Source organism: Polypterus senegalus, chromosome 12 (genome assembly GCF_016835505.1).
Source record: "Polypterus senegalus isolate Bchr_013 chromosome 12, ASM1683550v1, whole genome shotgun sequence".
NCBI lineage: Eukaryota > Metazoa > Chordata > Cladistia > Polypteriformes > Polypteridae > Polypterus > Polypterus senegalus.
Window position 1 is genome coordinate 63,765,769 of NC_053165.1, and position 27,060 is coordinate 63,792,828.

Sequence of the window (27,060 nt, forward strand, 5' to 3'; positions counted from 1 at the left end):
GACAAGAGTTATTACACGCAAATTTAAATTTAAGGTGTAAAGTATAAATCTTGGAAATAATACAAATAGGATACATAATTCTCAATTTTTATATACATCATGTGACTCCACAACAATCAAAAGGTTTGGTTTTATCATTATGCCGCACTCATTCTGTGCAGAAAATGTACTTATTGCTTGTGGCTTTGAGATGTAAACCGCAAGGTTCCCAGTGAAATCTTCAGGACTTCAAACCTATGAAAAGGCTAGCAGATGTTTATGATATTACCGGTCCCATTTATTGGTGCTTATTCACTGAAGGATATTTTCTTGTTAATGTTTATTTTTATATATAAACAAAACAACTACCAATTCAGGATTTACAGGCTCATATATATATATATATATATATATATATACATACATATATATATATATATATATATATATATATATATATATATATATATATATATATACATATACATATACATATACATATATATATATATATATATATATATATATACATATACATATATATATATATATACATATATATATATATATATATATATATACATATATATATATATATATATATATATATATATATATATATAAAATATCTCAAAATAAAAAAAAATAAAATGCTAAATGATGAACATTTGACAAATTAGTTTACGTTGAACTTGGCAGACCACTCCTCATCGTCCACAACAGCTCTCTCTAATTTGCAGGGGCATACCCAGACCCTACATTATGTAATGGGTCTGTCCCCTCTGCCTTCTCTTAGGGAAACTTCACCTGGTAGAATGGAAAAAGCAGAGATGTAGCCATTACGCTCTTAGACTGAACACTCTACCTATCCTGGCTTACCCCATCCTATCCTGTCTAAGCCAATAATGAACAGAAGAAGAGACAAAGTGTACCATTTTGAGGTTCTGTACCCATACAGAACAATCTCAACCTAATCATACATAAGCAAACATTTTTTTCTGCTCTGCATGCAGTAAGCGTATACTGTTGTACTACCTTGCACAAAGATCCCATGAGACTCATATACTTTGTCCAACTGTAAACAGGATTGATAAATCATCCATCACTCAAACATCTATGTTAAGACAAACAAAAATCTTCCTTGGCCAGCATAGAATCTGCAGTGGTTTTAACTGTATCTAAGGTCATGCCATTAGAAGGAGCGCAAGGATTGTGATCCCTTGGTACTCAGAACACACCCCTTTTAACCTTCTTTTTAACCACCTAAGTCTGCTAGTCTTAAGGAATTTTCCATGGATTCCATACAACACTGGGGAGGTGAATTAGCCAAAACAACTCCCAGATATTCCTTACCTAGATGCCAATCCATCCTGGAATAATCTTGTGGCATATTTAAATTAACTAATCAAAACCATGTTATCAAAATATATAAAAAAAACTGGATATTGTGAAAATACTGCATGAAATTTTCATAGGAATTAAAAAACACTCTAGAGCCCAATACTATAATCTTGCTCAAACTCGGCTAGAATAGTTTCCTGACCATTGCTGCTGGAAAAAAAATGTGTTTATAAAGCAGTGGGACAAATGGATGGTTATAGGAGAGCAAAATCTTTATTTTAAAATGTTATTTTAGACACTTTCCTATAAATGCAATGATCAATGAGTAAAAACTCCCATACCCTTCCCATAAATAGGTTAAAATTCTTGACATTTCTGAATTTTTTTTTCTTCTTTTTACAAAATATAATAACTGTTTAAATGTTTGCAAATTACAATTATTAGGAAATGGGGCTTACAAATTAGTGAAAAATTAATTACTGGGGTCCGCACGAAGGAAATACAATATTGATCTTTTATATTGGTTAACTGTATGGGAAAAAGTAGTTTTCTTTGGATCCATTGTAATTGAGTCTCATATTAGAAATAAGAATTGTGACTTTCATATCTCAATTGTGGAGTTAGGAGGTAATCAAGCTTGTCATTTCCAATTTTAAACTAAAGTGTCTGATACCGTCTTGCATTCCCATTTTCATCTTTACAAAAGCAGCTGAAAAATGAACTGGCCATGACTGGACCATGGAAAGTCACCTAAAAAGACACATAGATCCATGGCTTTGCAGTTTTTGAAGCTTTGGTGGAGGCAAATTAACTTTGTGGATGTTTGAGATGTTTAGCTCAAATGACACTCCTGAGATTTCTTTGATGTAAACTAAAGCAGTGGTAAACAATTCAAGGAAGGCGAAATGCAACACAAGGATGGGGAGCTTGCAGATGAATGACCTCATACTTCTAGCATTTCTGTTGTACTTTCTGTGTAAATGCTGCTCAGCCAAGCATGCCAGCCCCATCTCTTACATGTAGAAAGGATCACAAGAACAGAGCTAATGAAGTTAGCTTTTTTTTTGCAGGGTAGTCTTTTTTTCCCCTCTCTTTTAAGCATATCTTTTGAAAACAGCTATTAGAAGTCAATTTGCCAAGGACCACATGTGCATCACAATATGACACACTTCCTCTTATTTCTGTTACTTTTTGATTTCTTCAAAACATAAAGTGCAGTTTTAGTTGCTTCTTGAAAAATGTCCTCAACATTTTCTCTAAATTTGGCTGAGCACTCCAAATACATCTCTGCATTGATCTTCTTTCTGGTTTCCTCACCCTATTAAGAAACACAAATGAGTTAGTGCTTACAGTAAGCAGGATATTTGCAGAAATTAAGGCAGTAGTCATAATTTGTGTTCTTACTGGCTGCCCTTTGTTCCACATCTTTACTTTAACACCTTCCATCCTCTGCCTTAAAGCTAGCAAAAAGTTAACTTACTTGTAAATAAGTGATGGGTTCTTGTTCCAGAGTTTTAAGTTTGCGCAGACGCTCCTTATCCTTTCGAAGATCTGTCTTGCACCCAATGAGAATGATTGGAACGCCACGACAGAAGTGATTCACTTCCGGATACCACTACACAAACAGAAATTGAAAAATAAATGTGTGCTCCTACAGGAAAAGCCATTACTTGACATATCCAGTACTGTCAAAAGTGTGTAGCAGTAGAGTTTTATTTGCTCAATAACTGTTTTTCATTTTTTCCCCAATCACTTGCTGTTTCCTAATAGGTAAAACCTGAATTCTACATTTTTCAGCCCTTGATTCCACTAGGTTAAGTTTGCAACGTCGCTTTAATTAGAAATGTCTTACAGGGGAATTAGAAGGGTTCCAGTCAGCCACTGAGTTCCTATGAAGCACTAATAGACATACTTTCTTGGTGTCTTTCAAGATAGCCATCTGACCTTGCATGTAAACATTTTAAAAAGAAGGAAAGGATCATATTCAGCCATATATGCAGTATATATCTCCAGTACGTTACCAAGTACACCAAGGTTTCAATATTGTGAAGTGTACCAAAGGGCTTTAAGAATATAATTTTAGGACTTTTGAAAGTGTAGCATAGAAGTAAATCTCTACAGAGGATTATAAGGAGCACAATATATTTCTGTTTGCATTGCACCCCACTGAAAATTAATTAACGTGTTTTCTATTCCGTTCGTTGCAATTTTTACTCAATTTCTACAACTCTGTATCACAGGTTGAACACACAATTTCATACTGGTAATGCAGACTCAAAAGCAGTAACCAAATGTACAAGTGATGGCAGCACGCTGACAGAAATCAGGCCAGTTTGAAGTAGCCAAGTCAACCTGGAGAAATGTTACTGGATATCAGAAACACCAAAACATAAAAGCCAAAGACTGAAATGTTGTTTTATCATCCTTAAAGTGTTTCACATTCTATCCTGAGGAGATGTATGCAGTTTTTCTAAAAAAATTCCCAGTGCTTGTGTAAGTGGTGGATATTGTCTAGGCAACATTTCTGTTTGTGCTCTAGAGACAGATCTAGATCAAGTACTTATTACAAGTTTTTTTTTCTAATTAAAAATAAAAAATAGAAGAGTAGAGGAGCAGTGTGATATATTTTCCAAATTAAATTTGCTGTAAGGTCAGTCATTTTCTAATCTACTTAGTTCTGAACAGGGTCATGGGGGTCTGCTGGAGCTTACCCCAATTAGCATAGGACGCAAGGCAGGAACAAGCTCTGGAGAGGGCGCCATTGCTGTAAGTTGCATGTATGTATTAAACATTCACACCTGATTTTCTTGAGTCTTGCTGTATGAGTGCATACTGGGAGGGGCATCTTCAGGGTCGCTTTGGTGAGGAGATAGCCCATCTGGGGAAATCAGTGTGTTTTTCTGTCTCTATGGCATTCTGCCTGCCTGTACTTGCCTTAAATTGCAATAATTTTGTAGAAATAAAGTAAGACGTTCAAGTTTATTTTAAATACTTTTATTAGCCTTTCTTAAATTATTAAATTATATGAAAATATAAGAGAGATGTGTAATAGCATTTTTATAGTCCTCAGTGTTCATGGCTACTGTTTAAAATTTACATACACCTGTAGTCATGTCAGTAACATTGCATATCCATTAGTGACCAACAGAGGGCATGTGTGAGAATGACCTGTAATAATTTCTTATTCCCATAGCTGCCTGAGACTGCTGGGTGGATTCACAGTAGCCCACGTAGTAAGGGACAGACAGTAGGTGTCAGTTACAGCACTAGCAATAATTTTGCTTCTTACTAGTGTAGAGGAGAATTAGCCAAATTTCCCATCAGGGGACAAAAATTTATCTATCTAGTTATGTCTGTCTGTCTAATCTGTACTGCACAGCAACTTCATGAAAACTTAGTTGAAATTTATATTGATGGCATTTTGGGAAACCTGTCAACTAATGAGTCAATTAAGTCATGGAAATTACAGCAAATAGAAGAATCTAACAGAATAAAACTGGCAAATGGCATTCTGAATTGAAAATTCAGAAGAAATTACTGACTGAAGGTTTGTGAGTTGATGGTGTGTCACAATCTAGCTAATTTTATCCACAGTAGGTAATATATTTTAATAGTTTACAATATAGTATTTATGTCACAATTTAGCTTAGAAATGAGACAACCCTACTAGTCGTTTTGTTTACATTGAAATGGAACTAAATTTAAGGAGCATGGTGGCACAGTGGCTAGCACTCTAGCCTCACTTCCTCAGTCACTGTCTGTGTGGTGTTCCTGTGGTCTTTCCGTGTCTACAGATTTCTTTTTTCTTTTCAAGTATTCTGTTTCTCTTTCTAAATCCCAAAGATGTGCATAATAGGTTGATTGATAACTCAAACATAGTCCAGTGTGAGTATGAGTTTTCCCTTGAACTGACTGAGACCGCATCCAGGCTTGGTCCCTACCTTGTAACTGATGGTGCTACACTAGTTTCTAGCCAGCATTCACCCAAACTGATTAAATGGGTTTCACGACCATCACACTGATTCTCTGTAAAATGTACTTAGTGCAAATATTTTCTTTACCTTATTGTATTCGTATTCTACCGTCAGTTTTTGCATGTTTAAGAATCGAACTTGTTCAAATTAACTCACATTGTTCTTGACTGTAATTGTTGATACTGAGTGCATCAAATGCTTTATCTATCCATCTATCATCTCTATGCGCTTTGGCCACCTCAAGGGTTTGGAGGTATTCAGTGCAAGGCAGGAAACAGCCTTGTACCTCGACTTAGCTTTTTATTATTCTTAAGTACTAGGGTGTTGTACCGTGTTAGCCATTATGAATGTAGAGAAGAGCCAAGCAATGACACCTTTTATTGGCTAACTAAAAAGATTACAATATGCAAGCTTTCAAGGCAACTCAGGCCCTTTCTTCAGCCAAGATGTAATCATCTTGCCTGAAGAAGGGGCCTGAGTTGCCTCGAAAGCTGGCATATTGTAATCTTTTTAGTTAGCCAATAAAAGGTGTCATTTTGCTGGACTCTTCTCTATTGTTCTTAAGTAAGGTTCAAATGCATGCTAGTCAGATTTGTATCTGATCATAATTCAGTATTTCTCTTAATAAACGAACATATACAAAACTTCATAAAGTAGTAATTTTGCTCATATAAATACTACCTGTAAGCAGTATCCTCAGCAACTAAAGAAGTTGGAAGGTTACAGTATAGTTTAGATTAATCCATCCAAAACAGAGGCATTGTGTAGGACGAGGATTTAACTTTCAGTCACACATATACAAATTTCCAAACAACTGCTTCCTCCAATTTAGAAATGCCTGAATTTATGGCATTTGCCTGAAGCAGAATGGACTATTGTAATACTGCTCAATCACACTATTCAAAATGTTCATTCATTACACTACATTTCATTCAAACACAACAACAAGAATCCTGAGTAGAACAATATGACCATTTAATTCAAAATCATCATTTTGGCTTTCAATTAAATTTACAGACGAATTTTGATTGAAATTCTCATCACTCAAGTTGGAAATTACTTTGCTTCCTGTTTACCTTGCAGAGCTTGCTACTAATAATAATAATTCTTTGCATTTATATAGTGCTTTCTCACTACTCAAAGCGCTCAGCAATTGCAGGTTAAGGGCCTTGCTCAAGGAGCCAACAAAGCAGAGTTCCTTTTGGCATTTATGGGATTCGAACCGGCAACCTTCCTATTGCCGGTGCAGATACCTAGCCTGAGAGCCGCCACGAGTGCCTTTACCCCAGGCATATATTGCAGTCATAACATTTAGAACTTATAAATCTCTGGATAAATAAAACTGTAGGATCCTTTCGGGCATGCAAATGTAGAAATTACCCATCTAATATTAGGAAGAACACATTGAACTCAGCAATTAAATCAAAATCATTACTTTTGCATAGTACAGTATACAATTCCTAGAGTTCCTATTGAGGTTGTTTCATATTGTTTTTTATAGTGCTTTATAATTGTAATAATTGTGTTTTTTCTTTTTTTGGCTGCTCCCGTTAGGGTTCGCCACAGGGGATCATCTTCTTCCATATCTTTCTGTCCTCTGCATCTTGCTCTGTTAAAATCACCTGCATGTCCTCTCTCACCACATCCATAAACCTCCTCTTAGGCCTTCCTCTTTTTCTCTTGCCTGGCAGATCTATCCTTGGCACCCTTCTCCCAATATACCCAGCATCTCTCCTCTGCACATGTCTAAACCAATGTAATCTTGCCTCACTGACTTTTTCTCCCAACCGTCCAACCTGAGCTGACCCTCTAATGTCCTCATTTCTAATCCTGTCCATCCTCGTCACCCCCGATGCAAATCTTAGCATCTTTAACTCTGCCACCACCAGCTCTGACTCCTGCTTTCTGGTCAGTGGGACCGTCTCCAACCCATATAACATAGCTGGTCTCACTACCGTCCTGTAGACCTTCCACTCTTGCTGATACCCGTCTGTCACAAATTACTCCTGACACTCTTCTCCACCCTGCCTGCACTCTCTTATTCACCTCTCTTCTACAATCCCCATTACTCGATACCAGGGGTGCCCACACTTTTTCAGCTTGCAAGCTACTTTCAAAATGACCAGGTCAAAATTATCTACCTACATTAAAAATTATATATATATATATATATATATATATATATATATATATATATATATACTGAATATACTTTATACATAAAATATATGTTGTTGTACCTTGCATAACTGAATAACCTTTATGGCACAATAACAGTTCAATACATTTATGGTCACTACAGTATTTGGATTTAATAATCTTCATGTGGGAAAAGGCTGACTCGCATAAATAAGTAGAGGCGAATAAAGCAGTTAAGGAGCCTTTGAATTAAGCTGAGTGAAAAATGACGGCTGTCCGATGAACTGCGATTTTAGTTCCCTCTCCTTTCTCTTTCTCAGATCGCTTTTCAGAAGGAAGTCCGTTTCGTAGTTTTTATGAACAGTTCGAAAGTGCCTTTCCACATTTTCCTTCTTTGGAATAGCAATAATAGATTGACAGATCAGACAGACACACTGATTGTGACATTGTGAGAAAAAAAATCCTCTTCCAATTCCACATCCAGCCCATAGCCAACAATTTCATTTTTTTAAAATCCCTTCTTAAGTCGACATAAATTGGAAGGCTAACTAGATCACAGCTGGAGTTTTGCAGTAGCTCGTGCATTTAATCGTACGTGCGGGATGACCAGTGTGTTAAAAGAAAAGAGATCTCAGACTGGCCGTCCTGTATGTCAATCAAGTGGGAAATGGCATAGGGAGGATATATGATAGACTAAAGTTTACAAAAATTTCTTTTGAATGCAACGCAATCTACTTGCACTACCTTTGCGATCTACCGGTCGATCGCAATTGACACATTGGGCAGCCCTGCTCTATACTGTTGATCCCAAGTATTTAAACTTGTCCACCTTCACCAACTCTACTCCCTGCATCCTCACTATTCCACTGACCTTCCCATCATTTACACACATGTATTCTGTTTTGTTCCTACTGACCTTCATTCCTCTCCTCTCTAGAGCATATCTCCACCTCTCCAGGGTCTCCTCGACCTGCTCCATACTCTCATTACAGATCACAATGTCATCAGCAAACATCATAGTCTACAGGAACTCCTGTCTAATCTCGTCTGTCAATCTGTCCATCACCATTGCAAATAAGAAAGGGTTCAGAGCCGATCCCTGATGTAATCTCACCTCCATCACTCCTACTGCAAACCTCACCAGAGTCACACTTCCTTCGTACATATCATGTACAACTTTTACATACTTCTCTGCCACTCCTGACTTCTTCATACAACACCACAGCTCCTCTCTTGTCACCCTGCCATATGCTTTCTCCAGGTCCACAAAGGCACAATGCAACTCCTGGCCTTCTCTAAATTTGTCCATCAACATCCTCAGAGCAAACATTGCATCTGTGGTGCTCTTTCTTGGCATGAAACCATAATTGTAATAGTTATGCTTGGTTTACCAATTTCTTTTATTCTCTCTTTCAACGCCTGTTTGCATGCAGTTGGTCTGCCTTAAGTATTTTTGTTGGACCTTCTTTCAGAAGTCTTTTGGCCAGATTATACTGTCATTTGCCTACAGGTTGATCCTTTTCAGAATGACCCGAGACGATTGGTATTTGAACATTGAAACCACCTGTTTATGAATGTAAAGTTATATTCTTGGCGCTGTTTGCATCAATACTATGTGTGAATGGCATGACAAAGCCACATAAATGTGTGCGTATAGAAAGGTGTTTTTCTATTTATGTTTAAGCACTGTGTCCTGTACTTATGTATTCTTTTTTCCACCCTATATTTGTAATTACTGCATAGTGCACTGGTCTCTTAAGGAGATGTACACTTAATAAGAATAAATTTAATAATTGTAAGAAAATGCAACCAAGAGTCGTGAGTGAATCAGCCTTCCAGAGTTTAAAAATAAAAGAACAACAACTTGCTAGTTAAAAATTACTTAACATGTTGCTGCATGCCGGTGTAAGCTAGGTACCGTATAGATTTATGCATTGACATGTGGTAGATATTTGTTTCCAATTTTCCTTAAACGCATCATAAGCTGTAGAATATTCTTATCTGAGACCCGAGACTTGCATACAGGCCCAAAATATTACCAGGATCATGTTTGTATGTGTGTAACTGACAAATAATAGCAGCTATACATATGGATGTAGTGTTTTTCTCTTATGCAGAAATGACACACAATAAGGATTTGTTGACTTTCAAAGACTTTTCTTTGTTTTGTCAAATTTAGCTTGTTGGATGGTAGCAGTCATTGTTGGTCATGTGATAAGATCAGGCGGTGTAGTGACATTTTACTTTGTCTCCCCAGCTAAGGATGCCTTTAGTTTTAAATGGTAGGCTTTTTGTAAATTCTGGTTTAATTTTTTATTTGTCTTGGTCTTGGTGAATGGCATGGATTAGGGGTATAGCACAGGAAAAGAGTATGTTCAGTGTGTCACTTGGGCACCTAGACCTTTGTGATTAGTGTGATTACTTTAAGAGTTAAGTGGCAGATGGGGTGCTCTGCTACAGGAATTCAGTCAGTCAGTCCTAACTACAGGGTCACGGAGGTCTGCTGGAGCCAATCCAAGCCAGCACAGGGCGCAAGGCAGGAACAAACCCCAGGCAGGGCGCCAGCCCACCACAGGGCACACACACCAAGCACACACTAGGGACAATTCGGGATCGCCAATGCACCTAACCTGCATGGCTTTGGACATGGAGAACATGCAAACTTCACGCAGGGAGGACCCAGGAAGCAAACCCAGATCTCCGTACTGCGGGTTGGCTGCACTACCACTGTGCCACCGTGCGGCCCACTACAGGAACTGACAATGTAAATTATGTGGAAGACAGAAGAATGCCAACTCTTGCAGTATCTGATTTTTAAGTGGAGTCATAAAATACATTACAGCAATTCCTCATACTGTAGTTTAACATAGCAACATTCCTAAACAACTTAATCCAAATAATATTTATAGGGTGTGTATTACGGCCACACTGGATGCAAGGCAGTATCTAATACTAGACTGGTCACCAGTACATTGCATATGTAAAGAGCGTATCTTCCACTGCCTTACAGCTATGGTTAGCCTCAGTGCTGCCTCACCTGTGAATATCTGCACAGGTCAGTGTCCACAGAAATTACATTTCCACTGATATGATCTGTTTTCTGTACGCAGGCCAGCATTACCAGAAAAACATGTTCTCCTCAGGTCTCTGAAGACTCCAGTTAACACTGTGACGTCTGATTGGCAGCATTCTCTTCTCAACGGAAGAATGCTAATGACTTTCTCGGAGTAAACAGCATTAAATATGGTATGTTGAGACACCAGGTTAAAGTGGCAGACATCCGGTCTAACATCATTTAGTTGTTTTCCTCAAGATAACAGATGACCTCTCAGTGCTATGTAGCTAGTCTGAGAAGACTGGGAGGCAGGGTGTGGGTAGAAAAGGTGCGCAGAGGCGACTGTGGTGTTCACTGGGAATTTGAAAGTTAAAACATTCCAGTTAATGACATTACACATCTGTTTAGAGGTTCTTCTTTACTTTTGTTGCCATAAAAAATAGTTTCATGGAACTAAATGGGGTGAAGCTAATATTCAAATATATGCTATGATTGTAGCAGTAATTATTTTCCAACAGCTCCTAAACAAATAATGTTATGAAAAATGCTTTGAAGTAATCATCACAATTATTATAGATGATTCTAAAGGTTAGCATGTTAAATTAAACTTGTGGGTTTAAGTACTCCTGTAAAATTTACTAGGCCTAGTAATGGTTGACCTGCGCTGTCTTAAAAGATGGAAGTATAGTGAATAGAAGATGTTTGATATAATTGATGTTAGTCTGCGGTTATTTAATGCAGTATGCAGTGTTTCTTGTATCTCTTACAGTGTTTACACAGAAAATCATTCCGAAATGTTGAAAGAACTAGAGTGAGACATCAAAAGGAAATAGACAGGAATCCAAAATGCTAGAAAACGGAAAACTAGAGAAACTAACTTTCTCTCAGTAGAATCAAGGACTTTACTATAGCGAAACAAAATGTAAAAGAATTGTACAGCATGTGAGTCCATTTGTTCATAACCAAATATTGTCACACTAACACATTCATATTTGATGTGGAATTATTGTAACCAAAAATGTAAAATGTCAAACCAAGGACAATATCATCTTTGCAATGCTAAAGCAAAATTATATATATATTACTTAAAATATTATGATCCCCACTTAGATTGTGAGCTTCTAACTGAATGAAAAGCAATTATAATAATACATTTTATTTATATAGAACTTTTCCCATGCTCAAAGAGCTTTACTGGAGTTGAGAAAGAACAACAGGTTATATACAATATTGGATACAAATAATATCTGAACAAAATAAAAAAATAAAGGTAAGTCCAGAATATACAAAGCATTAAAATATAAGCTACAATAAACCAGAATAAAATACAAAATTATGAATACCAAAAGAAAACCCCCAACAAATAACATAATTTATGGCACAAGGACAAATTGTCTTGGGCATCTTGACAGAGAGGCAGGGGAGGACTGGCCATTAGGGCATTTGGGCAATGAACGGTCGGCCGCGGACTCTAGTCTGGTCATGGGCCGGCCATTTCATGAAATTAATTTTATGTACTGATTACTGTTTGACATTAAAATTAATTTTGTAAACTACTAAACATTATCTGTCCGGTACTGCGATTGATATATTGTATTACCTCATCAAGTTGTATTAGTTGTCTGTACACAACGTTGCAGCGAAACATTTTGTCAAAACTGCCTTTTGCCAATTTCTGTTTCGATCCCACTACATTTTGGTTAGCATATACATTATTGAAATAAATTTTACCTCACATCTAGTATTTAAATTCTTCTGTACTATTTGGTTTAGATTATGTATTATGCATTTTATTGTTCTCTAGTCGACGGTGTGAGCAATAGTTAGTGGTTTTCAGCTGTGATTATTAGTATGATGAAATAGGAATTTTTCATATTAGGACGGAACATTTATAGTTTATCGTTAAGTTAATGGAACATTTCAATCGTGAGGTTTTCATTAGAATCTCGGTTATAATTTATTCCATTGTGAATATGAGCAGCTACTAGGGTACTGGCACTTGGATATGACTTTGACATTCGACATGTTCTCTAATAACGTGTAAACCGTGTTACTAAATTTTAATTTTTCATTAAATTTTATTTCTAAGCATGTCATCAAATTTTAAGTTGTATCTAAACAACAGTGTACAGATTAAGTTTGGCGACAGTTTAGAGTTCATATCATAGGCAAGTAGCGAGCTGCGTACTCATCACAAATATTAAGAAAATTACAATGAATATAATGGTTGACCTCGTCACCTCACTCGTTGAAGGATGACCGGGCCGGTTTTGAGACCCAGTCCGCTCCTGCAGAGAGGTTAAACTGAAAGAAGAGTTAGAATGTCAGGGTGACTTAAATTTTGTTTTTAATTGTTTTTTTGGAAGAATTAACTGAGTCGGCTGATCTTATTAATTTAGGGAGGTGGTTTCAAAGCCTGGGCACTATAGAGCTGAAAAGGCTCTGTCACCCATAGAACGCAGGTTAGTTTGGGGCACAACGAGATTGCCAGAATTGGAGGATGGTAGTAGATCTACGGGAACGTAGTAATGGAGGAGGTTACTGATGTAGTCTAGTGCCAGGCATTGGAAAGCTTTATAGGTTATTAATAGAATTTTTTACTCTATCCTGTAAGACATTTAATACAATAATAATTTGTATGTGCCCTAAACCTCATAAATTTATTGATAAATTAAGTGGCGGTTTAGTCCTACAGTAAATGTAAATAGTATAAAACTATAAAAGTGGTTCTGTATCTTAACAGTCAAAATCATACTAAGTTTGCTTTTATGTAACAAAATTAAATAATTTTCAGTTAAGAACACAAAATGGTTGCAGTTCTGCCAGTTAATGTCAAAGAACATTTGTGATGTACTAGATCAATAAAGGACAGTATTTGCGTGGGGTTTCTCTGCACTCTGGTTTCTACTCATATTCCAAAAATGTGCACAGTAGGTAAATGGGCAATTATAAATCAACATTATACAAGTGTGTATCTGTGTGTGTGTGTGTGTGCACGCACTCTGTGATGGGCTGGTGTCCCTTCCATTTGTGTTTCCCACCATGCAGACAGAGTTGCCAGGATATGCTTTCGTTACTTAACAACTGTGACCTGGATTAGTAGGTTCAATTATGGATGATTGGAAATCTGTTGAAAGCAAACAATAAAATATGTGCACTCTGGTTATCCACACAATTCGATTGTATTTAATATAGCACCTCTCCATAGTGAATGACAGCCCAAGGCAGTTTACAAGTACAGAGTTATAACAAAACTGCATACAAGTATATTTTTTATGTCTGTCTTATGTATTTTGACAAGTTAACTGAATTGCTCTGGATCTTACCTTGTGTCAGGGGCAGGTAAATTAACTCGAAGCTCTGCGGTTACGTGTTGAAGCTATCTGCCACTCTGCAGCACCTAAAGTCTATTAAAACAGACTTGCTGCTACAGCCTAAATATAAAATGAGCATGTCGTCTTCACTGGTAGCTCAATGTCTATATCTGATGTACTACACTCTCTTATTATAGTCATACAATTGTTGTGAGAATATACTGCCTGTCTGTACCAATTCTCTTGTGCTGGTGTTTCTTTTTTATTCCTGCCTAATTTTTACTGTGCTGGAATAATAATTAGTACTGCTGCCTCCTGGATCGAGTGTCTGATGTCTATTGTAGCTTCCATGTTTTTCTTGTGTTTGCATGGGTGATGTGTGTGTACTCTGGTTCCCCTGTCACATGCCCAGATACATGCAACTAAGGATAAGTGCAGACTCCAAACTGGCTCCAGTGTGAATTTGTGTAGGTGTGCGTGCGTGTGTCCCTTGCAGTGAGCTGCCATCCATATCAAGGTTTATCCCACCATGCACCCGCTGTTGCCAGGAGAGGCTTTGATTTCTTATGACCCTAAATTGTATTAAGCTGGTCTGAGAATTGCACAGTTTTTTTAAACTGCTGCTTGTGTTTCTTATCTCTAAACAAATCCAAATCCTATTATGTGATATCATCTACTGCTCCGTACTTGTAATATTTTTATTTTTATACTATATTGAGGATTTGTTCTGTTCTGTTTAATGCATTGTATTGACCCCCTTCTTTTTGACACCCACTGCACGCCCAGCCTACCTAGAAAGGGGTCTCTCTTTGAACTGCCTTTCCCAAGGTTTATTCCATTTTTTCCCTACAAGGGTTTTTTGGGAGTTTTTTGGTGTCTTCTTAGAGAGTCAAGGCTGGGGGGCTGTCAAGAGGCAGGGTCTGTTAAAGCCCTTTGCTGCACTTCTTGTGTGATTTTGGGCTATACAACAAATAAGTTGTATTGTATTTGACACTGAGTTTTCCCTAACCCATCATTTTTCAGATTCACCTTATGCTACGTGAATGGATGCTTTCCATCTGCTCAGCTGCCCAATTCAAGTTCATACATTTGCAGAGTATATGAATGTCCATGTGAAGAAGAAACGTGAGGAATTCAAAGAGAACACTTTCAAAAACTGACCCAAGGTAGCAATGGTTGTGTGGCAGAATATCACTTTGGTTTGTAAGTTTAATGCAATAGGAGTGCTGAGTTGTGCAGTTCTAAAATATTTTAATAAATCACAGAATTTGTGAGGTATCATTTCTGCAGTTTCATTAAAACCATTCTTCTATGATCTTACAATAATGTTATTTTATAGTGCAGATCAGTAAAAAGAATGGTTCTGGTATGGTTTAAGAGAAGTTGAATTTGTACACCCTCATAGCCCAAATTCAGGTTGTTGGCAGTATAAAAATGAAAGGTGCAATTTTGTTTATTTAAACAATGGAGAACAATTATACCGCAGTTGACATGAAAAAGCCCAAGTGTGAAGTATTTCAAGAGACTCTAGGGATAATGGTACAGTTCAGTCATGCTCCACAGAGACTTGTCAAGCAGCACATACAGTGAAATGCCATAGAAACAAAGCTTAGTGATTCTCCAGACTTTCTTTTGTTTCAGGTGAAATGGTGACACATATACATGCATTTCAGAAGTACAGTAGATAGTTACAGCAATCTCTTTAAAAAAAGCTAAGTTTGTCTAATTAATAGAATAAAATGCCCCCTTATTTACCACATGGCACTGCTTCTAAAAAGTCAGATTGGTCTGTCATTGGAGTGGTTGACCAAACATGAGTCCTAGTATACAAGAACGCCTCGAGACATAGCTGTCTACAGAGCCAGGCTTTCCACCCAAATAAAACTGTGAATTTTCCTGTGCCGTTCCACTGTACATTTACATATTCTGAGGCACTCATTTCTAAGTAGTTACAAAAAAGTTCCTGGGTGACAAAGTACAGTGTCAAAGTATTGACCAAAAAATGTTGCAAACGTTCAGCAACCACAGTCTAATTCTACTGTTATGAATGAAATGTAAATTCTGTCAGTCAGTCATTGTCCAACCCACTATATCCTAACTACAGGGTCACAGGGGTCTGCTGGAGCCAATCCCAGCCAGCACAGGGTGCAAGGCAGGAACAAACCCCGGGCAGGGTGCCAGCCCACCACAGGGCACACCCACACATACACCAAGCACAATTTAGAATCGCCAATGCACCTAACCTGCATGTCTTTGGACTGTGGGAGGAAACCAACGCAGACACATGGAGAACATGCAAACTCCACGCAGGGAGGACCTGGGAAGTGAACCCAGGTCTCCGTACTGCGGGTTGGCATTGCTACCACTGTGTCACCATGCCGCCCGCTACAGGAACTGACAATGTAAATTATGTGGAAGACTCACCTAAGTGCGAGGCAGCAGCGATACCCGCTGCGCCACCATGCCACCCACACATTGATTAATAACATCTAAATAAGGAATAAAGATTCCTGACAACTGTCATTTCAATCCATGACCAACAGATACTTTCTGTAACTAAGATAGGAAAGGCAGTGTATAATGGGTAGATTAGTCAGATAGGGAGTGCAGGGATTAGTATAGTGACAGGAGTGAATAAGGACACTGGGAGAGTTGCTTAACCTGCTAGTTGCACATTTATAGAAATGCATTCAACACTGTACTTATAAAGCATATTGGGGTGGTCTTTGTTATATAAACACACCACATAAATCACAAGATTACTAGTTCAGACATATTTAGAGAATTCCTTCACCTTTCACTGCTCCCATTAAACAAATACTCTAATATACTTGTACATTTTAAGTCATTTGAGACAAAGTAAGTGTGTATAAACAAATGGCTGTAACACTCTTAATTTGTAGGTCAAATTGTCTAAGTCAATCTTGTGATCAATGTTTCAGAATTATTTTTTTATTTTTTCTCCAGCCGTCTGGAGTTTTTGTGTTTTTTCTGTCCCCCCTGGCCATTGAACCTTACTCTTATTCGATGTTAATTAATGTTGATTTATTTTGTTTTCTTATTGTGTCTTTTATTTTTCTATTCTTTATTATGTAAAGCACTTTGAGCTACTGTTTGTATGAAAATGTGCTATATAAATAAATTTTGTTGTTGTTGTCATGGGACATATTACATCCCATCAAAGGTCACAAGCCATTAAATAAACTAACTGCCTTTAAGTTGATGCTAGCATGTCTACACGGCCGATTCCATGAAAGCACTGGCAATTTCAATGCATTTTGGTATGATCGTGGAAGGTATTGTTTGGTAGACAACAATGGCACACTCCCAAAAAAAACACAGGAAGAGGATTTACCTTTATAAGGATGTTATCAAAGCTGGTAGGGTTAGTAACATCATAGCACACCATAACCAAATTGGCGTTTTGGTAAGACAGTGGCCGGAGTCTGTCATAATCCTCCTGACCTTCAAAACAAAAGAAACAGTTGCTGTTCAAGCCTCATTTCATCAACTCATCTCACCGTGGTGATAATACATGCACTCTTCTCAGGAAATGATGTCAAACTGTTACTTTCCTGTCATTATCGCCTTTCTGTGAAAAACAACATGGTTAAGAAACAGGAAATCAAGAGGGGGATACAGACTTTTTCAAAAAGGGCATTGCAATTTCTCTACCACCCATGACGATGTGTCAAAGGTTTTGCACAAGCAAGGCTTCTCGTGGGCCTGCTGGGAGATTTGTTTTCTGTCTTTCTCATATACAATAGCCTGCTTTAGACCATCATTAAAATTGTTTCACTTACCTTTTTTACAATTACTTCAAATACTTACAGACTTACAGTTTACTTTATTTTAATATACTTTTAGCTTGATTAGTGTTCATTTTTCATTCTTAGTATGAGTTTAGCTCCCAAATGTGATTACAGCAGTAATTTAATACATTCTTCTGTACCTGAAGTGTAATGTTTTTGCTGTGTAATGATGTGTACTGTCAAAAGCACTACACTGAACTGAACAAATTTAAGTGCAGTTTTATAACAGGGTGCAATTTGGGAGTTATGCAGTGGTTAGTGGAGCTACTGCACACATCCAAGGCCGTGGATTCCTATCCCACTCCCAATCATTTGTCTATTTGAAGTTTACGTATTTGCCCTGTGTTTGCATGGATTTTACTCTAGGTACTCAAGTTCTGCTAACATATCCTCTAAAATAGTAGTTCTCAAGTTAAGCCATGGAGACTCCTGTGACTGCAGGTTTTCATACCAGCCAATTTCTCCTTTAGATTGGACTCCTACAACAAGCTGTTACTTCTTAATTTGTGCTTGATTGTATCAATCCAGAATTTACAAACTGGTTATGCTACATTTTTACTGAGTGATTTAGGAATTTAGATGCATAGAAAAAATTGTCTTTTAGTATTTTGTTCTTTTTTACTCTTCTGGTTATTTGTGGAATTATTTACTAAAAGCACACAAGTGGGATAACACTAAAAGAGCTGTCTTCTATCAGTCATTGTCACATTCCATTGTGTCTGCTATGCTTGTCATTAGTTGGCAGTATTTGGATACAATTAAGAAAGCAAACTCCACAGAAAAAGTGAATTCAAAGAAAATGAGAGTTAAGCATCCAAAGATAAGGCAAACTTTTTTTTTTAATATTTTATATATGTAAATCAAACACTAATTTACTTTTCGGAATGCAAAATAAGAGAAGTAAAAGGACAGCTAATTTATTATTATCTCTCTATTATAAAAAAAAAAAAAAGAAATCTTGAGAAGGAGACCAGACGTGATCTTCTCGGAAGATAATTTGAAGTCCCACGAGACAAGGCAGTGAGACACAAGGACAGCTGCTGTACAGGCTTTTAAACGATCGACGCACAGCGCGACAAGCAGAACGCGCAGCTCAGCAGCAGCAAGACAGCAGGTGATCCACCTGCATCTCCTTAGCGAGTGTTAAGTACCCCACTTCACAATGCGAGCGGGAGAGACATGAATTGGTAGAAGCGTAATATGCCCCTCGGGGGGGCGGGGGGGTATGAGTGAAGCGATCAAGATGTAATAATCTCGGAGAGACACGTGAGACTAGGCATTACAACCTTAGGAAGCAAAACCCGTGAGACAGTAACTTTTGCATGTCACGCCTTACTTACAATTTAAAACAAGTTCACGGACTTCTAACTTAGCAGTTGTTGGAATGCATTTGGCAGACACACTTCATGTGCTCCCAGCTCTTAAAACAACAACAGCTCGCCAGCAGCAAGCCAGGAGATGATCTGAGCACATCTCCTTAGCATGCGTTCAGCCCCCCCCTTCACAACACAAGCAGCATTATACATCCTACGAGAAAGAGATTTAACCACTCCCAGGGCCGGAAATAAAAGACAAGTATTGTTTTTACAAAAGTTTTAAATGTCTCTTTTTGCTGTTCCGTTATTTCACCGAGTAATATTTTCCATTTATTTGCGCTAATGCAATCTTTACTCTCCTTTTTTTGAGACTTTCAAATTTTACCACTTCCATTATCTCTAACCTGCTCCGCATGTGTATCACGGGACTTGCTTCCAAAGGTTGAAAGTATGACATAACTTGACTGTCTCCCAGGATATGAAAGTATCTCTCTGTCTCTCTTCAAAAGATTACTTCTCATTGCAAGTTTTTTTTTTTTTTTATAATAGAGAGATTATTATTGTTATTTGGTTGTCTGTCACCTTTCTCCAAGGTGACTTACAACATTTGAGATACAATTGGTTACATTTCTTTTTGTTTTACTAATTGGAGTCCAAGAAGGTGAAGTGACATGCTCATGGCCACATGGTGTCTGAGGTCAGTTAAAAGTAAAAGCAACTTGCTGAATGTGAATCAGGTTGGAACAAAAACCTGTAGCTGGACTGAACCTGAGAACCACTGCTCTAAAACGTATAGCTCAAGTTAATTGCCGATGCTAAATTTATCCCAGTGTGTATGAGTGCTCTGTGATGGATCCTGAAAAGGACAGTCCTTCCATCACTTGTGCACTGTATTCCCGGGATTGGCTGCGGTCTCATGACACTTATTTGTATAAAGCAGAATTGAGAATGCATGCAATAAAAGCATGACAAATTTTACCAGTTGACAGCTGAAAACCATTCTTAGTTGGCATGTACTTATCCAAAAGATGAGGAAATAGCCTCATCTAAATAAGAAACGCACTCAGGTTGCTAAACGCAGGAAACCACACACTGCTGAAAATCTCATTTTGACGTTTTTTTTTTTTTCTTCACTCTGCATGTCATAGCTTTATTATTATTTGGTCAAGTCAAGTTATCAGTCAGTCAGTCATTTTCCAATCCACTGTATCCTAACACAGGGTCACAGGGGTCTGCTGGAGCCAATCCCAGCCAACATAGGGGTTAAAGCAGGAACAAACCCCGGGCAGGGTGCCAGCCCACCACAGAAGTCATTATCTTTACTTATGTTGTTTCTGCATAACCCATTGAGTGTGTTCACTGAGCACTAGAGAAGCTGCCCTCCTGCCTATTATTATTCTCTTTTAACTCCATGGCTCACTCCTTATGGGGGCAGATTCTGTTGCCAGACAAGGTGTTCTCACTAAGCAGAATCATGGTTTCTAAGCATTGCCTTGAGTTAATGGGATTCATCGTAGTGTTCTGCTGGAAATATTCCATACTTGTTGCCTTGGAGCACTATTTATCCCATGCCTGACTAGAGAAAATCCTCTAAATATAGAGCTTCTAGAGTCCCTGATGGACTATGGCAAACCATTCTGCTGATGATTCTGAAAAACAAAACAAAACTCCTGTCAGCAATTTCTTTGACCCTACATCTGATAGAAGCCAGTCAGGCGGCAATTTCAGGCTTAGTATTGACAAATTGCCACTCCTAAACATTGCGCAAAGCGCATGTTCAGGCTGTCCCCCATTCTCTGAGTACTGGCTTGACAGCCCTTGATTAGTGGGAAGGCTCCAGCATTCACAGGACAAAAGACCCCTATCATTTTTAAAGGTTTAATAACAATAAGATAGAAGCTCGGTTTACTAAAGGGATGTAGAGCTTGTGAGGAGATGAAATCTTTGTTTGGTAGGACATAATGATTAAGGTAACAGAAACCTGTGTAATCAGCAAGTCTAGAGAGTTGTGTGCTCTGTTTGCACAAAAAGTTGTGGTAAACTGGTCATTTAAACTGACCGCAGTTTCAGAATAAATACTTAAACCTACTGTGATGCAATGCTGAGTAGAACAAAAAGGCAAATATTATAAATCCTGTTTAAAAAAAAGTGATTATTAAATCTGAACTCCTAAAAATTGTAACGAATATAAAGTTTCAAAAAGGTAAAAAGTACAAAGAAAATCTTATTACACTACTAAGTCTAACTGATGTGTTCCTACCTTTCTCATTGTTTTTGGTTTTAAATACTGCATTGCTGGTTCAGTCCTTTTTAGGTGTTTACTGAGTGAGCCAGTAGTGCTGACATAACACATACTGCACATACATTCATAAAACCACTTAATCCAATTCAGGGTCATGGCTTATCTTGGCAGTACTGGGCACAATGTTGGATTCAGTCACAGTCTATCATAAGGTCTACCCACAGTAACGCAGGAATAATTTAGAATAGCCAGTTATCCTAACAAACAATTTATGTTAAGGATGTGAGAGGAAAATCTTTAGAGACACAGGGAAAACTTATTAATAATGTACAAAGAGAGTGGCCGAACTTGAGAGTTATCATTATTTATTATTATTAGCCTGATGCCTTTATCCAAAGCAAATCACAACATTCGAGAAATACAATTTGTTATAGTTCTTTTGCTTTTCCAGGCTGAGTCACAGGCAATTTAATTGACTTGCTCATGGCCACATAGTGTTATTTTGAACCCACAACCTCAGGGTTGTTAAAAAATCAATAGTCTTAATCACTACACCATACTATGTTGCCAGCCTTAATTGAACTCAGGATGCTCAATCTTTGAGGCAGCAGCAGTAATTACTGCAATACCATGCTAAATTTGAAATAACACTTTGTACTTAATTCTCCACATTTTTGAACCTTACTGGTGACTCTTCCTATGAAGTTAGTAGACGGATTGGGAGAGCACGGGTGGGGTCATGAGGTCGATGGAAACAGGTGTGTGGAGCTCCAGATATCTATGCAAAAAGGACGAAGGTCCAAGTCTTTAGAGTCCTGGTGTTTCCTGTCTTGTTATATGGTTGTGAGACATGGATGCTATCCAGTGACCTGAGACGAAGACTGGACACCTTCGGTACTGTGTCTCTCCGGAAAATCCTTGTGTACCGCTGGTTTGACTTTGTGTTGCGCATGGAGTCCTGAATGAGGCACATGACCTGCATTGTGAGGGAGCATCAGTTACGGCACTACGGCCATGTGGTGCGTTTCCCCGAGGGTGATTCAGCTCATATACTCATTGTTGGGGACCCAAGTGGCTGGACCAGGCCAAGGGGTCGCCCACGTTACACCTGGCTGTGGCAGATAGAGGGTAATTTCCGGAGGGTGGGACTGGACCACATGTCTGCCTGGGGGGTTGCCAACTGGGATCCCGAGCTGTTTCATTCTGTAGCGGGTGCGGCAATGCATTGTACCAGTGCATGCTCCCCAACTTGAATTGAACTTACTGATGCTAGTTAAAATTCAGAGATTCGGAAAAACAAGAACAGAATTTTGTTGGACAATAAGATTTGTTACAATGGCAAATACTATCTCTCTATTATAAAAAAAAATACCTTAGAAGGGAGACGAGACAAGATTTTCTCAGATCTTCTCAGAAGACAATTTGACGTCCCGCAAAAGACACTTTAACGTCCCGTGAGACAAGGCAGTGAGACAACATTTAAAACAAGTTCACGGACATCTAATCTAGCAGTTGTTGGAATGCTTTTGCCAAACATGCTTCATGTGCTCCCAGCTCTTAAAACAACGACAAGCAAAAAGCAGAATACGCAGCTCACCAGCAGCAGCAGCAAGCCAGCAGATGATCCGACTGCAACTCCTTAGTGTGCGTTCAACCGCCCCCCCATCACAACACTAGCGGCAGAGATGCGAAGTGGCAAAAGGGCAGCTGCCGTACAGGCTTTTAAATGATTATCGTGCAGCACAACAAGCAGAACACGCAGCTCACCAGCAGCAACAGCAACAAGCCAGCAGATGATCCAACCTCATCTCCTTAGCGTGCATTCAGTCACCCCCCCTTCACAACGTAAGCAGCATTATATGTTCTGTAAGATTTAGCCACATGTGGGACCGGAAATAAAGGACAAGTACAATATTGTTTTTACAAAAGTTTTAAAATAAAAGTGAAAATAATGCATATGTAACAATTCCCATGAAAATAGCAATCTCTTTAAATTGTATATCCGGTAAACCAAACCTGGGGGTGGGTGAGCAAAGCGAGCAGAGGACAGAGCCCCTAGTATCTCGTTAAATAAAAAAGTTCAAAACTTTTAAAGCAAACAATTTGTTTATTCTAAAAGTCAATATAGAAATAAATGCAAACAAATGAGATGTGTTGGAATAAGATGAAGTCAAAGTGAAACATCCAGCCTACATGATTTCTTTTACTTTGAGAACTGGGAACATTTAGAAATGACATGGCAGAGAGCCATTGCTGAACAGTTGTAGCACAGGAGAGGCCAGGTTCCAAAATATTAAATGTAACTTGCAAGCAGCATAATTTGGGGGGAACAAAATTGGCCACAGATGTGCTACCTTTGCCTTAAACGGAATTCCCACTCAACCCATCATTTTCTTCTTGAAAAATGAACTAAAAGTGAGACACAGCTTCAAATATCCATCCATCCATTATCCAACCCGCTATATCCTAACACAGGAATACGGGGGTCTGCTGGAGCCAATCCCAGCCAACGGATGGCGCAAGGCAGGAAACAAACCCTGGACAGGGCACACACACCAAGCACACACTAGGGACAATTTAGAATCGCCAGACCACCTAACCTGCATGTCTTTGGACCGTGGGAGGAAACTGGAGCGCCCGGAGGAAACCCACGCAGACGAGGGAAGAACATGCAAACTCCACGCAGGGAGGACCCGGGAAGCGAATCCAGGTCTCCTAACTGCGAGGCAGCAGTGCCGCCCAGCTTCAAATATGTAATAAAATCTGTTGCCAGATTTTCCTTTTAGGTTTAATAAAATGTATTTTGCTTCTTGGCTTCACGTGGCTGAACTTGAATTCTGCCCTGGTCACTGTATGCACACAATCTGCATGTTCTCCCAGTCTGCATTTTTCTCTGGGTACTTCACTTTTAGTCTAACAACCCAAAGATACCAGTTAGGTTGTGTGCCAAATCTGTATTGGCCCAGTGTGAGTAAGTTTATGTGCAGTACACGTGCCTTGATATAAACTAACAGCCTATTCAGGAGTGTTTCCTGCATTGTTGACAGGATAACCTGCATCTACCTCTGTGTTATTCAGGTTTGAAAATAGATGAATGCCTGAAAAATATATATTTTTTTCCCTGACATGAATTTGTTTGGCCCCGTCTAATAAATAAAACTATACTTTTTGCATGTGACAGAATTGCCATTCCAGTTTTGTTCATATTTCAAGGATGATTCTCCTTCATAGACAGAGGAGTAACTTCAAAGGTGACTAATTGAGAGCAAGATGTAAAGACTTTGTGGAAGTGGTGTGCTTACATTGCTATTATTCTTCCTGGTTGCTAAATGGAATTCCACTTCTAAAATTCATGAGCCCCAATCATTTGAAAATAATGGGGTTCCCTTACCAGCCTTAAAGCTACCTAAACGTACCTGATTAAAAGTTCTGCCATATATCAGCTTGTCAGCAAGGCCCTATAATAAAGTCAAATAAAGGAGCCAAAGGGCTTTATTTAGAAAGACAATGCTTTACAACAGCAGTTTCCTCTTTGTGTACAGACAAATCTAAATCTGCCTTCTAGAATGTAATAAAACACCCTATTGTGGTTCATATGCTGAAATAGAGATGCCTAAAAGGGGAATTTGTTTGGTAGGAATAGAAACCAAAAAAATGGAAGCACCAAGGCTCTTATCACGATGCTGAAGCAGAATTGTGAGTACTGAAGGGAGGAATTTGGATAATGTATTGTCTGAGAGTTATGAAAAGTAGGACGTATATGCTTGGATGTCCCAGAAGAGTAATGTGGCATTGGTATGTTCTGGTAAAGAGTGGTGCATGTAAATTTAGCCATTATGAATGTAGTGACAAGTCAAGCAAAATGACACCTTTTATTGGCTAAATAAAAAGATTACAATATGCAAACTTTCGAGGCAACTCTGGCATTCAATAACAGGTCTGTCAGTATCCAAGGGTAAAAATTCAGTTGTGTGATCTTCAACACTCTATTTCAACAACTCAAAATGATGTTATCCTGTTTGCTTCATCAGGCCGTGATCTTCAGCTCTCTCTGGAGCGGTTTGCAGCTGAGTGTGAAGTGGCTGGGATGAGAATCAGCACCTCCAAGTCTGAGACCATAGTCCTCAGCAGGAAAAGGTTGGAGTGCCCTCTCAGGGTTGGGGGAGAGAACCTGCCCCAAGTGGAGGAGTTCAAGTATATTGGGGTCTTGTTCACGAGTGAGGGAAGAATGGACCGTGAGATTGACAGGCGGATCGGTGCGGCATCCGCAGTGATGCGGGCTCTGCATCGGTCTGTCGTGGTGAAAAAAGAGCTGAGACGTAAGGCAAAGCTCTCAATTTACCAGTCAATCTACGTTCCTACCCTCACCTATGGTCATGAGCTATGGGTAGTGACCAAAAGAACGAGATCGAGAATACAAGCGGCTGAAATGAGTTTCCTCCGCAGGGTGTCTGGGTTTCCCTTAAAGATAGGGTGAGAAGCTCAGTCATCCGGGAGGGGCTCAGAGTAGAGCTGCTCCTCCTCCGCATCGAGAGGAGTCAGATGAGGTGGCTTGGGCATCTGATCAGGATGCCTCCTGGACGCCTCCCTGGTGAGGTGTTCTGGCACATCCAACCGGGAGGAGGCCCCGGGGAAGACCCAGAACACGCTGGAGGGACTATAGCTCCCAGCTGGCCTGGGAACGCCTTGGGATTCCTCCAGAAGAGCTAGAAGAAGTGGCTGAGGAGAGGGAAGTCTGGGCTTCTCTGCTCAAGCTGCTGCCCCCGCGACCTGACCCCAGATAAGTGGAAGAGGATGGATGGATGGATGGATGGATGGGATGGATTTCAACACTCCTGGATGAGCAGACTAGGTTGGAAAAGCAGTAAAAGTAAATAGCCATGATGAACGGATGGTAAACATGTTTGAAGAAGCCAGCAAAACAGGAGTTGAAGCATAGGGGGGAGTAAGCCAAGGAGAAAAAAAAGGTGCTGAAAGGAAGCAGATAACTAAATAGTCTGGCACAGAATAAGGCGGCTAAACAAGTATGCCCCTTTACTCCGTAATAAATTATGACAGGTTGCTCAGGATGAAGGACAAAATCAAAAAGAAATTACATATGCAGGGTATAGCCAAATGCATATTGCACAACAGAGGAGTGAAAATGGGCCAAGAATATGACTTGACAGAAACATCTCTTCTGCTGACTGGTTACCTCTAGAGAATGGTTGGGGGTGACCATCTTTTGACAAAATGGCCAAAAAAAGAGTGCTTCAGAACCAGTCTTTATTTCTTTCTTTATCTCTTTCTCTCTCTTTCAGATTTGGTGCTGATTGTGGTTAGATAAGCAAATCAAATCTTAACTTGTTATTTCATGTAAGAAAATTACCTCCTAGGTGTGTCTCACTTCTCTGTAATTAAGTGCATCTAACTACGCAACTCTATCTGACGACATTTTTATAATTGCAGGATTAAGCCTGGCATAACATAACATAACAAAGTTTGCTGACAACACTGCTATCGTGGGCTGCATCAGGAGTGGGCAGGAGAAGTAGTATAGGAAACTAATCAAGGACTTTGATTAAAGGTGCGACTCAAACAACCTACACCTGAACACCAGCAAAACCAAGGAGCTGGTGGTGGATTTTAGGAGGACCAGGCCCATCATGGACCACGTGATCATCAGAGGTGACTGTGTGCAGAGGGTGAAGACCTATAAATACCTGGGAGTGCAGCTGGATGATAAATTGGACTGGCTGTGCAAGAGAGAACAGAGCCGACTATACTTCCTTAGAAGGCTGGCGTCCTTCAACATCTGCAATAAGATGCTGCAGATGTTTTATGAGACGGTTGTGGCGAGTGCCCTCTTCTACGCGGTGGTGTGCTGGGGAGGCAGCATGCCTGGACAA

The 27,060-nt window shown here is 39.0% G+C and overlaps 1 protein-coding gene across 2 annotated transcripts in view; it reads right to left on the bottom strand.

Moving 5' to 3' along the window:
• Positions 1 to 1,571: 1,571 nt before the first annotated feature.
• The window catches only part of rhof (ras homolog family member F), a 66,808-nt gene continuing 41,319 nt past the window's right edge, over positions 1,572 to 27,060 (bottom strand). For both annotated transcript variants that reach the window (XM_039771901.1, XM_039771902.1), the window contains 3 exons: positions 17,158 to 17,267; positions 2,801 to 2,935; positions 1,572 to 2,638 (listed from right to left, as the gene is read on the bottom strand). In XM_039771901.1, coding sequence (XP_039627835.1) covers positions 2,474 to 2,638; positions 2,801 to 2,935; positions 17,158 to 17,267 — 410 coding nt within the window. In that variant the 3' untranslated portion in view covers positions 1,572 to 2,473. The remainder of the gene's footprint in view (positions 2,639 to 2,800; positions 2,936 to 17,157; positions 17,268 to 27,060) is intronic.